The sequence below is a fragment of the Pristis pectinata genome, chromosome 3 (assembly GCF_009764475.1).
Source record: "Pristis pectinata isolate sPriPec2 chromosome 3, sPriPec2.1.pri, whole genome shotgun sequence".
Classification (NCBI taxonomy): Eukaryota; Metazoa; Chordata; class Chondrichthyes; order Rhinopristiformes; family Pristidae; genus Pristis; species Pristis pectinata.
The window spans coordinates 48,901,143-48,916,331 of NC_067407.1; the positions used below are offsets into that span (position 1 = coordinate 48,901,143).

At 36.9% G+C, this 15,189-nt stretch overlaps 1 protein-coding gene across 6 annotated transcripts in view; it reads right to left on the reverse strand.

The window, feature by feature from the left end:
- Positions 1–606: 606 nt before the first annotated feature.
- LOC127567833 (UDP-N-acetylglucosamine transporter-like) overlaps positions 607–15,189 on the reverse strand; it is a 50,862-nt gene continuing 36,279 nt past the window's right edge. For all 6 annotated transcript variants that reach the window (XM_052010950.1, XM_052010949.1, XM_052010951.1 and 3 more), the window contains 3 exons: positions 14,402–14,520; positions 9,823–9,956; positions 607–6,122 (listed from right to left, as the gene is read on the reverse strand). In XM_052010950.1, the coding sequence (XP_051866910.1) occupies positions 6,032–6,122; positions 9,823–9,956; positions 14,402–14,520 (344 nt within the window). In that variant the 3' untranslated portion in view covers positions 607–6,031. The remainder of the gene's footprint in view (positions 6,123–9,822; positions 9,957–14,401; positions 14,521–15,189) is intronic.

Consider the following 15,189-nt stretch of genomic DNA (forward strand, 5'->3'; position numbering starts at 1 on the left):
AATTAGCTTTTCATATGAAATATTTTGTTTTAAATTCCAGTTCCAAATTTAGTGGCAAGACTTATGTGCAAAATTAAAAATCAATTAAAATACTGTTATAGTCAAGAAGCACCTTAGTTATGAAAATAGTGAAATTAAACAGTGGAAATGGAAAGAAGAATGCATGTTCAAGTCTTTATACTTTGAAGCACTTAAGAGTAACATTTTACACCACCATCTTTTGCAATTATGAATCTACTGAACAACCTGTTGCTATGGTTTTCAAGCAAGTTACTCCAAATCCATGGTTCAGGGCATTTCTTTCCCAGTGCAGCCAGAATAACTCCTGCAATGGATTCTCTCACTCTGCACATCCCAAATTTACATTCCTGCTCATCCTATTTCTCATCTTATTACCTCATCTGCTATCTTTCATTAAAAGAGAGCTACTCTATGTAGAATAAAATTCTGTTTGGTTGAGATGTTAAAAAAGGTACTGAGGAATAATTGCTGAGAATATTCAGAAATAAAGGGTGATGTCAGGAATTTCTATTTCCCCTTATTTCCTTGTGGTATAAAGATAATTTTGTCAAAGTATTCAAGAACCAGTATTTTGTGGTTGTCAATTTTATTTTATAATCGCAACTCAGAATAAACACCATTATCAATGTACCAGAAAAACCCTTGCATAGCAAGAAACAATTCATTGAGTAATCTGACTACAAATCATATGAATGTAGGCAGTTTTGTTACACTGTGCATCAAATTACAAGGACAAAGGAGAAATTACATCTGGAAGGTAATCTCAACACTTGACAGATCCAAGGTACATTGACAGCTCGTTGCATTGGAATAGGTTCCCAAGCTATGATAATATTGTGCTTTAATATTTAAAACCGAGTTTACAAAAAATTGCAGAGTATCAGATATGGATAGAGAATTCCATGAATAAGATATACATATACTTGGTTTAGATAATGCACCACAACAGCTTGCTTCTGCTTTCAACAAGAAACACCCATTGCTGACATTGATATCAAATTGACAATTTAACAATGGATGGTTCTGGGAAAATCAACTCAGAACATTGTTAGGATGCTTAATGCAGAATCAACTAATTTTCAAGGAGAAAAGTCAGGAAAGGTAAAAATGTTTTGTGAAAGTGTTACGAGTAAAATATACATTCAATCTTACATCATTTCATATTGCAAAATAAATCATTTTTGTGGTAAGGATATAATCCAATTAAAGATAAACAGAATACTTCAGCCTGTCTGGTTGTAAAATTTTCCCATTCTTAAATGAGGAATTGTTTTGATGCATATAGGATATGTGAAACTGAAGCAGAATACAACTTTATGATCCAGACTCACTTTCAACACATCAAATGCATATTATACCATATGCAACAATAAACCATGTACTATAAAACCAGAAACAATTCAGTGCAACCAGCCCATCTTGAATTAACCCCTCATCATCAACAATTTATACAGTATCTTTAACAGCAAGATGACCCAAGTTCACAGGAGTATCGAACAAAATTGCATATTCTGAGTAGGGAAATAAAGTGTCATTTAACATAAGGAATGGAAGGAATAGGCTACCACGATTACCAAAATATCTAAACATCTATCAGTGTCCTTTTTGAATACAATCAGTGATTGAATCCTCAGCCCTCAGGGTAGTGAGTCCCAAAGATTCACTGTCCTCACAGTGAACAAGTTTCTTTCCATATCTGTCCTGTATGATTAACCCCCTATTTTGAGATTGTGACCCCTGGTTGTAGTCGTCTCAGCTGGAGTATCATCATCCAAGCATCTACCTTGTCAAGACACTAAGAATTATATGTGTTTCAATGAGATCATCTCTCATTCTCCTAAACCTCAAGGAAGTAGAAACCAAGAACGTTTAATCTCCCTTACACAGCAAATTGTCAACCTGGTGAAACTTCACTGCCAACTGCCATCCAAAGTTGGTCAAACTTAAAGCTAAGGAGGCAAAAGAATATTGAAAATCAAAGAAGCTCAAGATATTCCATTGAACCCATATTGCAAATGTAATGTAGCTCATGTGAAGCCAATCATGAAAGAATACCTCAGGTTATTGCACAGCACTTGCTTAAATATTCACACTTGAATTCATAATCACAGTTGAAATGTTCAAGAATGTAGAATTAAAAAGAATGTTAAATGTACAGTCATAACATCAACACACACATCATTTAGGCTACAAAGCTATGGCTCTTCCTATTTTTAACGAACAAGATTGGATCAGTGTTGCAAAACACAAAATGAAGGGATAAGATCCGCTCACAAAATACTTGTTGAAAGCAAAGGTTCTGGTCATTCTTAGGGACATTACAACATTGAATTGAATTGTTCGGATATCACTAACCAATTTTTTTAAATTACTGTGAAGTTCAAGTGAAACTGATGCCATTATCTTCGCTCAAAGTTGTAAAGTATGAAAACTATCATGATATCACTCCAATGGCTCTCAAAGTTGATTTGTCAGATCTCATGAAATGTTATCTATCACAGACTTGAATAAAAAAAATCATTTTACAAAGAAATTTTCAACTTGGCTTGTTTCCAAAAATAACTGTGGAGAGTACTCTTTCCTCCACCCCCCCCCCCCCCCCCAAACACACATTGACAGATAGGAAGAAATTAAACAGGTGTATTAACACACACCACAAAAAAAAGCTCTGATCAGAAAATTGAGCACTACCTTGAGGAAGGTATGGGGGTGTTGCGAGGTTATTCTGTGATACCCTTATAATATTTCTTAGTAGTTGATTAAATATTGAAACAGGGTGGAAACACAATCTTGCTCATACCATTTTACTTGTATGGCTTTTTTTTTTCCCAATTTTCATAATTCATTATAAACTGTTAAACCCCCAAAATAAATGCACTTACAATTATTTTCATAATTCCATTAAATCTTGCCAATGTTGTCTCAATGTTTCTCTGTATTTTTTGCTGTTTCCTCACAGCACAATTAGATTAATATTACTTCTCCATTAAACTAGACAAAATCCCAAATAAACCAAAGACAGACTTTATTTATAAAATATGCATCTCAAATTGGCAGGTTTACAGTAAAGTTAAAATAGTACAATTAAAAAAAGACCCCAAACCCACTTTCTTTTGAAACCATTGTCAAATAATCATATGATTTAACAATGGGAGGATTTTTGAACTTTTGGATCCTATTTTCTCAACGAGAAACCCCTTCAAAGATTATAATGGATACTTGTAATGCCAGCTGCTGTGGACTTTCTTCATTGGGATAGAACATTGGTAAAACACTTATTTTAGTACATAATTAATACATATTTGGAATGTGAATAAATTGTCAATGGAAGTTGCAGATAAGGAACACCAACTCACAAGGAGCTAAATATTACTAAAATTTATCCTGTTATATCAGGTACTCAAAGTGAAAGAATTTCATACAGTACCATCACTAGTCAAAACTATGAAGCCGAAATGTTCCACCACTGGAAAAACTGAATAAATCATGGATGAGTGTTTATGAACTCCAGCCAATTCCACCACCTTTCCCTTATTTTGCAATTTGAGATTTAACATCTAGTTCTGATTCAAGAAATGTTTATGGCATTTTACACCTCAGGAGTCTTTTTCCCCTTCAGTGCTTTCAATGAGCTGAATGCACCCACATAACTGTATGTCATTTCCCTTTCCTTGATTTTTCTAATGATGCCTTTATGAACACAAAGAGCTGCCATTATTGGCTTTGAACTAGGAACAGAAAAATAGTTGCAAAGCTCATAAACATAATTATCTCTCATTATGGCTCAGAGAGCATCCAACTAAATGGGAAAACTGCCAGTCAGTATTCAGTCAGCAGATGGTAGCTGGACCAGTTCTTGTAGGGCTACCATTGGTTGCAGTGCTCAAACATACTTATAAGAAAATCCACTGTTGATCCTGTTCCCATTTCCAGCCAATCACCATTGCTAAAAGTGCATGTTTTTGAGGAGGTGAAGATAAAATAAAGGACAATGGACGACTTGCACTCAGAAGCAATCCCATGATTAAGCAGACAGCCAACATTCATTCTCAAGCATCGTATGAATAATGGTCACTTCACTGGGACAGAAAACCAATTTATGTAACCATATCAAACTAAAAAATAATGCCTTCAGGAATGGAGTAGCACTAAATATTGGCAAGTTTGGAGCAGAGGAAATAATAGCTAAGGGAATGAAGAAAACATCAGCTGCCAAAAGATGTATAATGTAAAACAAGAGTTTTAGTACCGTTCAAAAATAAAACCAATAAGGTTGTAGTAATTATTAGGCATATTAATTATTGACAACAGGAAAATAACAATTTCATTCAAAAACCTGCAAGTTTATAACCAAGCAGCAATAAGATTTTTTCTCTAGCTCACAAATCTATACATATATCAGCTGCATGGAATACCATACTTAATTTTTAAAATGCTTGGCATGAAAGCATCTTTCCCATTCACCGCCAGAAAAGAAACATTTTTGATAAAGGACCAATCTGAAAAAATGCCAACTTTTGCATTACGTAATAACATCTGAATGATGACGTTTTGGTTATAGTGATGGGGCATTGGGTATTCCAATAAAGGTTTAATTTAACAAAATCCCTTCACATTGGCATGTAATCTTCAACCTACAAATGATGAAAAATTCAAAGAACCGCAGATGCTGCAAGTCTGAAATAAAAACAGAAAGTGCTGTAAACACAAGGTCAGGTAGCATCTGTAGAAAGAAAAACAGGGTTAATGTCAGGTCAAAGGTTTGAGGGGCCAAATGATTGTTGCTGTCCTAGAATATTCTATTGAAATCCAACAAATCTGATTGAGCTCCCTTGTACAATTCTTAAATCTTCTGTTAAAATAGATTAATCAAACAGTCAAATACAATCCCATAAATTAGATGGACAACATGTACAAACTCAGGAGAAAAGTGATACCAAGAAGAAAAACAATGCCATGTAAAGAATATACTTGAAAGATTCCAGTCATTCTTGTATATCCAAGAGTAATTGTTAGTACTGTTGCCTACCCAAAATGTTCATTACACATGAATCAGGTAGTACTGGTCATTTCACAGCAAAGGATCACAGAAAATTTAAGGGACGGATTAAGCACTTTTTACCTCTTTCACAAGTATTTTGAGTTTACTCATTGCAAAAACCAAAAATTTAGAAAGACTAACCATTTTCTGGTGACTACCATTTCAAAACTATACAACAAAATAAGTTATTTTATCCACAACAGTAAAACAATTTAAGACAATGCAATACAAATATAGCTTTTACAAATGCTTTATGGTGATTAAGTAAATCTATTTCAATTTCCATTACAAGTTTCTGGATTCTTAATCAATGCTTTTGGGATTAGATTTTATGGGTTAGTCCATTTAAATCTCAAATTACAGAAATGTGCTCGGCAGCACAGAAGTGACCAATATTGCTTTTTCTGAGATTGCAAAGGAAACCTTGGCTTGTTTTAGGATTTTCTTCATATAATTAAGAAATTGTAGGTTTTTTTTTTAAAAAAGATTTGGTCTAAGTTACCATATCTATAGGTGCAGGGCAGATTGTAGGACACCTGTCCTGTACGTACCCATTTAAAAACAAGTTGTCTTATTTCAAATAATCATTCAAACAATTGCCTTCAATTTGATTTAAAACAGTTTCTCAAAAACACCCCCATTCACCAGCAAACCTCTAATTAAGAACCTTGATTGCACATTGCATAGATCTATTACAGCCACTAAGGCCAAGCATGATCCTTTCAGCTACTTATTTGTCTACTATGTGATGCTTTGTATTTAACCACTGATATTTCAAAAGTCTTGAGCGCCATTACTTTTATCACTCTATTTCTCACTTGTGAGAAAGTTATTATGGCCAACAATTTCCTCAATATCAACTCCAAGAACACATTTTGGATAGTTAAGTGCTTCAGATGCTAGCGTTTAGACTTTTGAACAAGTTTTACACTTGCACTGGAATTAAGTATTCTGCTGACTGACTCTTCATCAGGCTTTGCTTGGATCTGTGGTGTCCTTCGGTTCATATCCATACAGAAACGTTGCAACTATCACCAGGAAGGTTCCAAGGAAAAAGACACTATAAACAGGAAAACAGATAGACAAAAATTTCTTGTTAAAAAGCAGCTTTCAATTGACATAGCTACACCATACTATCTTATACAACACGCATCATAATGGAAATTTACAATTGCACCTGTCTACATCAATGGTGCTGAGGTTGAAAGGGTTGAGATCTTCAAGTTCCTGGGAGTGAACATCACCAACAGCCTGTCCTGGTCAAATCACGTAGATGCCACGGCCAAGAAAGCTCATCAGCGCCTCTACTTCCTCAGGAGGCTAAAGAAATTTGGTTTGTCCCCTTTGACTCCCACCAACTTTTACAGATGCACCATAGAAAGCATCCTATCAGGATGTATCACAGCTTGGTATGGCAACTGCTCTGCCCAGGACTGCAAGAAACTGCAGAGAGTTGTGGACACAGCCCAACACATTATGGACACCAGCCTCCCCTCCTTGGACTCTGTCTTTACCTCTCGTTGTCTTAGTGAAGCAGCCAGCATAATCAAAGACCCCACGCACCCGGGACATTCTCTCTTCCATCGGTTAGAAAATACAGGAGCCTGAAGGCACGTACCACCAGACTTAAGGACAGTTCAGCCCCACTGTGATAAGACTATTGAATGGTTCCCTTATATAATGAGATGGACTATGACCTCACGATCTACCTTGTTGTGACCTCGCACCTTATGGTACTGCACTTTCTCCGTAGCTATGACACTTTACTCTGTACTGTTATTGTTTTTACCTGTACTACATCAATGGACTCTGTACTGACTCAATGTAACTGCACAGTGTAATGAATTGACCTGTACGATCGGTTTGTAAGACAAGCTTTTCACTGTACCTCAGTACAAGTAACAATAATAAACCAATACAATTTATATTTCTTAATACTTCAATAAGTACAAGTTCCACGATGGGATTTTGAATTGGGATCAGGATATACTTGGCCAACACAGAAAATTTTTCCATGGTTCACTGCATTTAACTTTGACATCCAGGAAGATTATAAATTTTGGACTAATCTCTTATCAATCTAAATCCTCCCTAATCAACTGTCCACTGTATCCTTCAATCTGGTCCAATTTCCGAAGCAGATTTAAATTGCACTTTGGAATCAGATTTTAAATTTGAGAAACAAAGTATGTGGGATTAATGTGCAAGACTCTGACATTTCAGGATGATGACCCTTTCAGTCAAAATTCTTCATAATTTTAAAAATCTTCATTAAATATCTTTGTTTTAATTCCCTGCAACAGTAAAGACTGTCCCATTTTCTCAAGTTTCTTTTATACTAGAAATACTATTACCAGCACCATTTTGATGAACTTAAGCAAAACATTTTCTTTTGCTTTAATCTCCATTCTACAACTGTTAGCTGGGTGAGAAATGCAGGGGAAAGGATCCTAATTATTTGCGTATGTCTAAACAAATGCTTTGATTTGAGTATTATATCCCACCCATTTATAAACCCAAAATCCTATTGGCCATATTATAGCTTAAACTACCTGTACAAATGTAAAAGATGCATATGAACCCCACTGTCTCTCTTTTTATCCATATTGTCCAGTTTTTTCATACTAAGTAAACCCCAGGCTAGGTTTAGTTTTGTCCCAAAATGCACCCACATCAAATTCTATCTGCTTTATACCCAACCATTAGATGACTACAAGTACCAGGTACCTAATAATAGAACCTTTTCAATCTGTGCAGGAATGATGTGGACTGAAAATTTAATAAAGTACCCTGGGGCCAAATATCACTTCATTTCTGAAAGTCGTATTAACGGTTTTATAGGAACACAACCCCTCTGTAAAGAGTGTGCGCGCGCGCGGTCACCTACACTATGAAACTAACTTGTGAAAAACTAAAAACTATGACAAGGTTCATTCCATCTTTTATCTTTAAGTAACTTTGAATGATGGAGGAGCAGACACCCTTATTAGAGATGCTTATTACTTTGCCAATAAACCCATTTTCAGGTATTAATAAAACTGTACCAGGTTACATTCTTTATTACATCAGGGAATATTTTAATATAATGAGAAAAAACAAATACCTTCTATGATGCTCCTGATTACACTAGTTTCATTGTTGTACTGATAATGCTAGGGATTTTAGTGGAAACCTGAAGCTGAACCTAACTAGTGTATATTCAAGTGCATTTTGGGTGCAATTTCCTAAATGTATCCAAACCAGAAACAATTTCCTTTATGCAGTTCCAAGTGAATTTCAACAGTACATTGTACAGCTTGATATCTCTTTTTTTTGTTTCTGCCATGCAGGTTACTTTTAAAAATCCAATTACACTAGCTTTGTACACTTGATTTGATGTGGATGTGTTTTGGGACAATTACAGGTCCTCCCCAGGTAACAGAAGGATTCCTTTCTTGTGAACTGTTCGTAACCCAAACAGTTCGCAAGTCAGAAATGCGGCCACAAACTGAGTTCCCACATGGCAGGTGATGCCTGCAGCCCCACAGCAGCCGGCAAATCCAATCCACCGGTCTCCCAAACACTTATCCATACGTACAGGCTGTACTCAAGCTGACCATTCATAGGATGGGGAGGACCTGTATTCAAAAGATCTAAACCCTTCAGTGTGGTTGTATTGCAGGTTGTTATCTGAAAAGTTGCAAGTTCTGCTTATGACCAGTGGATTTTTGCAGATTGGTTTTAAGAGGTACACTTCTTCAACACAAGTTTTAGTGAAGTTGAGAATCTGGTCAGAGTGGGAACTGCTTAATAAATACTGGGCAAGTAGATCTTAAAATTTTAAGCCAAATGCAGTGTTAAGCGTAAAAGGAACTGCAAGATAATCAGTTAACTCAGACTGCTCTGATCTGCCCAGCTGTGAATCAACTGTGTTTGCCTGAATGCAGGAATTGTGAGCAGGGATTACAGTTCTCATTTGAAATTTGGGCATGGATCAAAAAGACAACATATACAATCACTCCCTTCTTCACTGACAGACCATAGCTGCAGCATGCACCATCTAAAGGACATCCAGCCCAGCATTCTTTGATATTACCTTCGAAACCATCAACCACTACTGACTTGCAAGATGGGGGCAGCGGATGCACAAGGACAGTGCAAATTCTGCTCCAAACCACACATTATCCTCAAATGGAAATGTGTTCCTTTATCACAGATATATTGTCATCTTAGAATCTTTCCTTAGCAAAACTAAGGACTGCAGCAAATCAAACCATCAGTTCACCATCTCTTTTGCGAGGACAATTAGGAGTCACTAAATGTTGGTCTTGCTAATGACACCAATTCATGAATAAAAAAATCTGAGTTAAGAGGGGCACCTCATACCTGCTCATATTGACTGCATTGGACAATCTATAGGATAAAGCTGCCCTCAAACATCGGTATAATATTTTTATAATTACATTGTGATGGCACAAGCTACTTCTAATACAGTGGGAAAACAAGTTATTATCAACAAATGTGGTTGAGAAATTGAGAGCAATTTAAAATAACCATCTTTGAAATATCTTTTAGAAACAAAGTGCAGATTTATCAAAGATATTGCTAAAACTTAAATGATACCAAGTGGCACAAGGTAAAGAATTTAAAACCATAAATATAGAATGTTACATTCAACTTTACATAGTTATTTGACATATTATTTTTAAAATAAAAACAAAGTAAAAGGATAAAAATGCCACATGATATCAAGAAAATAAATCCTTCCTTATTCTCAGTACCTGGTGGGCACAAAGTCTTGTAACCAAAAGTAAGAGATCAATGTCGAAAGAATAATGGATAACGAGGTAGCAAATCCTTTCAAGATGTTGTCTGCATATTTGATGACCGCTGCAATTACTAGACCACCAAGAGCCTGATCAAAACAAAGAAATATTGGAGAGAGAATAATGCAAAATAATTGTACTTTTAGGATTTCCTCACAATCCTTTTTAACCAAGTAACTTAATAAAACAGATTACTCTCTCTCTCTCACACACACAATATAGTCTGGCATCACTATCAGACTCAGCTAAATGAAAGCGCTTAAGCACCACGTTTTAGTGACTTCATAATTATATCTGCAATTCATTTCCTTCAATTTAAACTTATTTACATTATGTAGCTAAACTCATCCTGAGATGCAAAGCAACCCAGATACCAGAGAACACAGGTTCTGTTACATACTTTAAAACTACAGGAATTTTCAGAGTTGGGCTGCTCCAAGGGCCCTCAAAGTATTCCTGGAACCATTGTGAACGCAGCCTACCTGGTTACTCTTAGCCTTTTTAGGAACAAATGTCACTGTTGTAGCTTAGATGAGAAGACGTAAAACAATAGGTCTCTGAGGCATATGTGGAAGAGCTGGATATTGGGCCTCAGAGCTCATCATAACTATAATGATGCTGCAGAAGGAAGCAAAATGAAATACACAATACTGTAAGTAGTCTCAGCAATGTTGTTCCAAAGGGAGAGCAGCAGCTTTGGGATTGCATACTAGGTTTGGACAGGCGGATTGGAGACAGACCAGGAAGCTGGACACTGGGACCATTGACGATGCCTGATGTTGATTTTCCAAGAGGCAGCTTTTGTTTAAGTGTGAGTGAACTATGCCTGATTTGGCCTTATGCAATATGATGTGCAATGCACTTGCTGTCAGTAGTACATGTTTGCTTCCTGCCTGCAATTTGGAGGCCTCAGGAGACTGCATAGCACATGAGAAACTGGTAGTACATGGTCCAATTTCAATGTCAAGAAACACTGAAGAAATATACTTTCATTATGATCAATGAACTGGTGACAACTTCAAGGCAACATTCAAAAGAATGAGGGAAGAAATTAGGGAAAATAGAAGAGGGGACAACTCAAAAAACAAATCGTTGGAACAGAGTTCATTATAGGCTTAAAATTGGACAATATTTAAAGTAAAATGTTCAGCAAAGGTACAAGGAAAGTCAACAAAAATGGGAAAATTTACAAGTTCTATAGCTCCATTGATGGGCCAAAAAGCCACCTTCTGGGTTGCAGAACTCTACATTTCCATGACGGGGCGGGAGTTTATTCATTGCAGCCATCCCTGTACTAGTAGGTGCAGCACATTTTACCATCACTAGAGGTCATGCATGAGCTTTCATGCGTGATAAATAATGGGAAAGTAATACGGTATCACAATGAATTTAAAGAGTAATTGCAAATGCAGATTGTGGGCCTCACTCAGGAAAATTCAAGCCTCCTTTGACACTTATGACTTTCTTTTTGAAGAGACCAAATAAGAATACAAGGAATGAATATGGATGTTATTTATACCTATTTCTAGAAAGCATTTGATAAAGTCCCTTATAAGAGGATGCTACCAAAAGTGAGACTCATACATTTAATGATACTGAACAATTGTGGTAACATGGAAGTACTCCAATTGACAGGATGTAATTAGTGTCATCTGCAAGGATCTGTGTTTGGGCATCACTTTTCAAATATTTATTAACAAGCTGGAAAAACATGCTTGCCAAATTAGGAAGAAAGGTGCCATTACATACTGCATAATTGGACATGTTACATTGCTAGAGATATTAATAGATCAAGTGAATTGGCAAAACTGTGGTAGAAGTATGGGCCTAATGCAGGCAAATGGGACGAGTTCAGTTAGTCAATTTTTTTGACACAGATGAGTTGGGCCGAAGGGTCTGTTTCCGTGCTGTATAGCTCTGTGAATAGAGTTCATAGAGCTATACAGCACGGAAACAGACCCTTCGGCCCAACTGGTCCATGTTGACAAAGATGCCCCATCAAAGATAGTCTCATTTGCTAGCGTTTGGCCCATAACCTACTAAGCCTTTACAATCAACGTACTTATCCAACTGTCTTTTATAAGTTGTTATTGTACCTGCCTTAACCACTTCCTCTGGCAGCTTATTCTAAACCCTGCGTGTAAAAAAAAAAGTTGCCCCTCAAGTTCCTATTAAATATTTCCCCTCACCTGAAACCTATGCCCTCTAGTTCTTGATTCCCCCAACTCTGGGATAAAGACTGATTGCATGCACCCTATCTATGCCCTTCATGATTTTTTTTTTACACCTCTAAGATCACCTCTCAGTCTCCTACAGTCCAAGGAATAAAGTCCTAGCCTGCCCAGCCTCTCCCTATAACTCAGTCCCGCAAGTCCTGGCAGCATCCTTGTAAATTTTTTCTGCACTCTTTCCTGTTTCACAACATCTTTCCTATAGCAAGTCAACCAAAACTGAACACTGTACTCCCAGTGTGGCCTCACCAGCATCCTGTACAACTGCACCCTGACTTCCCAACTTTTATACTCAATGCTCTGACCAATGAAGGCCAGTGTGCTGAAAGCCTTCTTCACCACCTTGTCTACCTGCAACTCCACTTTCAGTGAACCATGTACTTGTACTCCAAAGTTCCTGTTTCGCAACACTCCCCAGAGCCCTGCTGTTCACTGTGAAAGTCCTGCCTGGATTTGACTTTCCAAAATGCAACACGTCGCACTTATTGGAATTAAACTTCATTCGCCATTCCTTGCCCACTTACTCAACTGATCAAGATCTCCATAACTTTTTATATATATATATAAAAAACCTTCTTCATTATCCACTATACCAACTATTTTAAGTGTCATCTGCAAACTTACTAATCATGCCTTGTACATTGTTATCCAAACGGTTGATATTGATGACAAACAACAATGGGCCCAGCACCAACCCAAGGCACACCACCAAGTCACGGGCCTCCAGTCCGAGAAACAACCTTCCACCATCACCATCTGCTTTCTACCATCAAACCAATTGAGTATCCAATTAGTCAGCTCTCCCTGGATTCCATGTAATCTAGCCTTCCAGAGCAGCCTACCATTTGGAACCTTATCACATGCCTTACTGAAGAAATAAACCACATCGACCACCCTGCCTTCAACTTCCTTGATCACATCAAAAAAAACTCAATCAAGTTCATAAGACAAGATCTCCTCCCCACAAAGCCATGCCAAATATCCTTAATCGACCCGTGCCTTTCCAGATGCACGTATATCTTATCCCTCAGAATCTTCTCCAGTAACTTACCTACCACAGATGTCAGGCTTACTGGTCCATAGTTCCCAGGGTTTTCTTTGCCGCCCTTCTTATATAAAGGCGCAACATTCACTACCCTCCAGTCTACCAGCACCTCACCCGTGGCTAATGATGATGCAAATATCTCAGCCAGGGCTCCCTCAATTTCTAGCCTCCCAGTGTTCTTGGATAGACCTGGTCAGGCCCCGGAGACCAGTGTACCTTTATATCCTTTAAAGACATTCAGCACCTCCTCTAAATAGATTTCAAAGTAAAGTAGGTAAATGTGATGTAATCTACACTGGACTCCAAAGAGAGAGAACACTTTCATTGTTTTTAATCTTTTCATAAATGACAAAGTCCAAGTGTCTATATATTAAAATCATTAAGGTGTAATCGTCGTATCCAGAAAATATTAACTAAACGCTGGCCTTTACCCAGCTAACTGGAGTTCAATGGCATTCGGAGTTATGCTACTCTATACAAAACCCTGTTTGATTTACACCACATGTACCATTAGCAATTCCGGCCATGCACTTTAGGGAGGAAAGATTAGCCTTGAAGGGATTGCAATATTTGTTAAAGCAGAATGATTCCAGGACTAAGATTTAAAACAAAAAACAATATACAAACTAGACTTGCACTTCCCATAATTTAGAATGTTATGGCCATTTGATTGATTTTCAAGATATTAAAAGGGGAATTGATTTGGTAAAGAGGAGCTACTTGTGCTAGTTGTGGAAACTGTGAAAGGGGACAAAGCCTAAGATCAAAGCCAGAGTCCTTGATGAGCAAAACACAAAAGATGGCAGGACTTTTAAACTTGTATGCAAATACCTATTGTTAATTTAAAATCTGTGATTGACAGATTTATGTTAACCAATAAAGCTTATTTTATTAATACTGCTGAAAGACCAATGATATCAGAAAACAGGTCATGCATAGATTCAGCAAATAGTGACACTCCCCCCCAGGGGCACACGTATGTGTGGTGTGCGTGCACACAAGTGTGCTGGTTAGGGGAGAGGTGGTAGTTGGGTTGGTATTTCTCTTCAATGCCAAGACCTAAACGTTATTGCACTTGTTCCACAGCTTTCTGACTATTCATTTTAAGGGAGGAAAAACAACAACAACAAAAAATGCCTGGCTTTTAAATACTGGGGCAATATAAAGTGAAATATTTGGCACACCAAGTTATTACAGCATCATGTAAAAATCTATACAAACATTTCAATACTTACATCCCCACTGGTTAAATTCCTACCTGCAGAGTAACAACAATCCAAGTGAATTTGTTGTAACCTTGGAAAAATCCATGTTCATTTATTCGCTGCCCATCATATACATATACACCCATCATTCCAAAAATGCTTCCAAACAAACCTAGAAACAATATTGATACATTAGAATGCTTTGTTACTGTTGTTACTTTAGACTCTAGTATTTTATTTTTACAAGAATCTGTTAGCCTAATTTAAACTTCCCTGATTTTCCCAAATAATTTGAAACAATTCAGTGATTGAGATTTAGATTTGAATTTCAATTAAAACCTTAAATCAAAGATCAACCTTTGCATTTACTGCATTGCATTTGTTTTCTCTGCAACCCTCTTTGTTGTCTCAATATCAACTTAATAATGTGGTGACCAGAATGATATGCATTACTCCATGTGTGGTCCAATCAAGATTTTGTACAGATTTAGCATAATTTTTCTCCTTTTCTCTCACTCTAGAAATAAACCTTGGTGTTTGTTTTTTTTTAAAAAATAGATTTGTTAAGTTGTGCCACATCTTTTAATGACTGGTATATTTACATTCCGAGATCCCTACTTTCCTTTACCACACCTTTCTCTACCAATTGTACTACCTCACATTTATTTGGGGCAATAGATTATAAATTAGCATTATGCAAGGAAAAAGCATACATTGCTCTTGCCACACCCTGTAGGTTTAGAAAGATAAAACCAAACAAAACCTTGGGTCTCAGCATGAATATGAAGGAACCATAAAATGATCACAGGCTATTAACTGCATATACTATACTCACACTTCC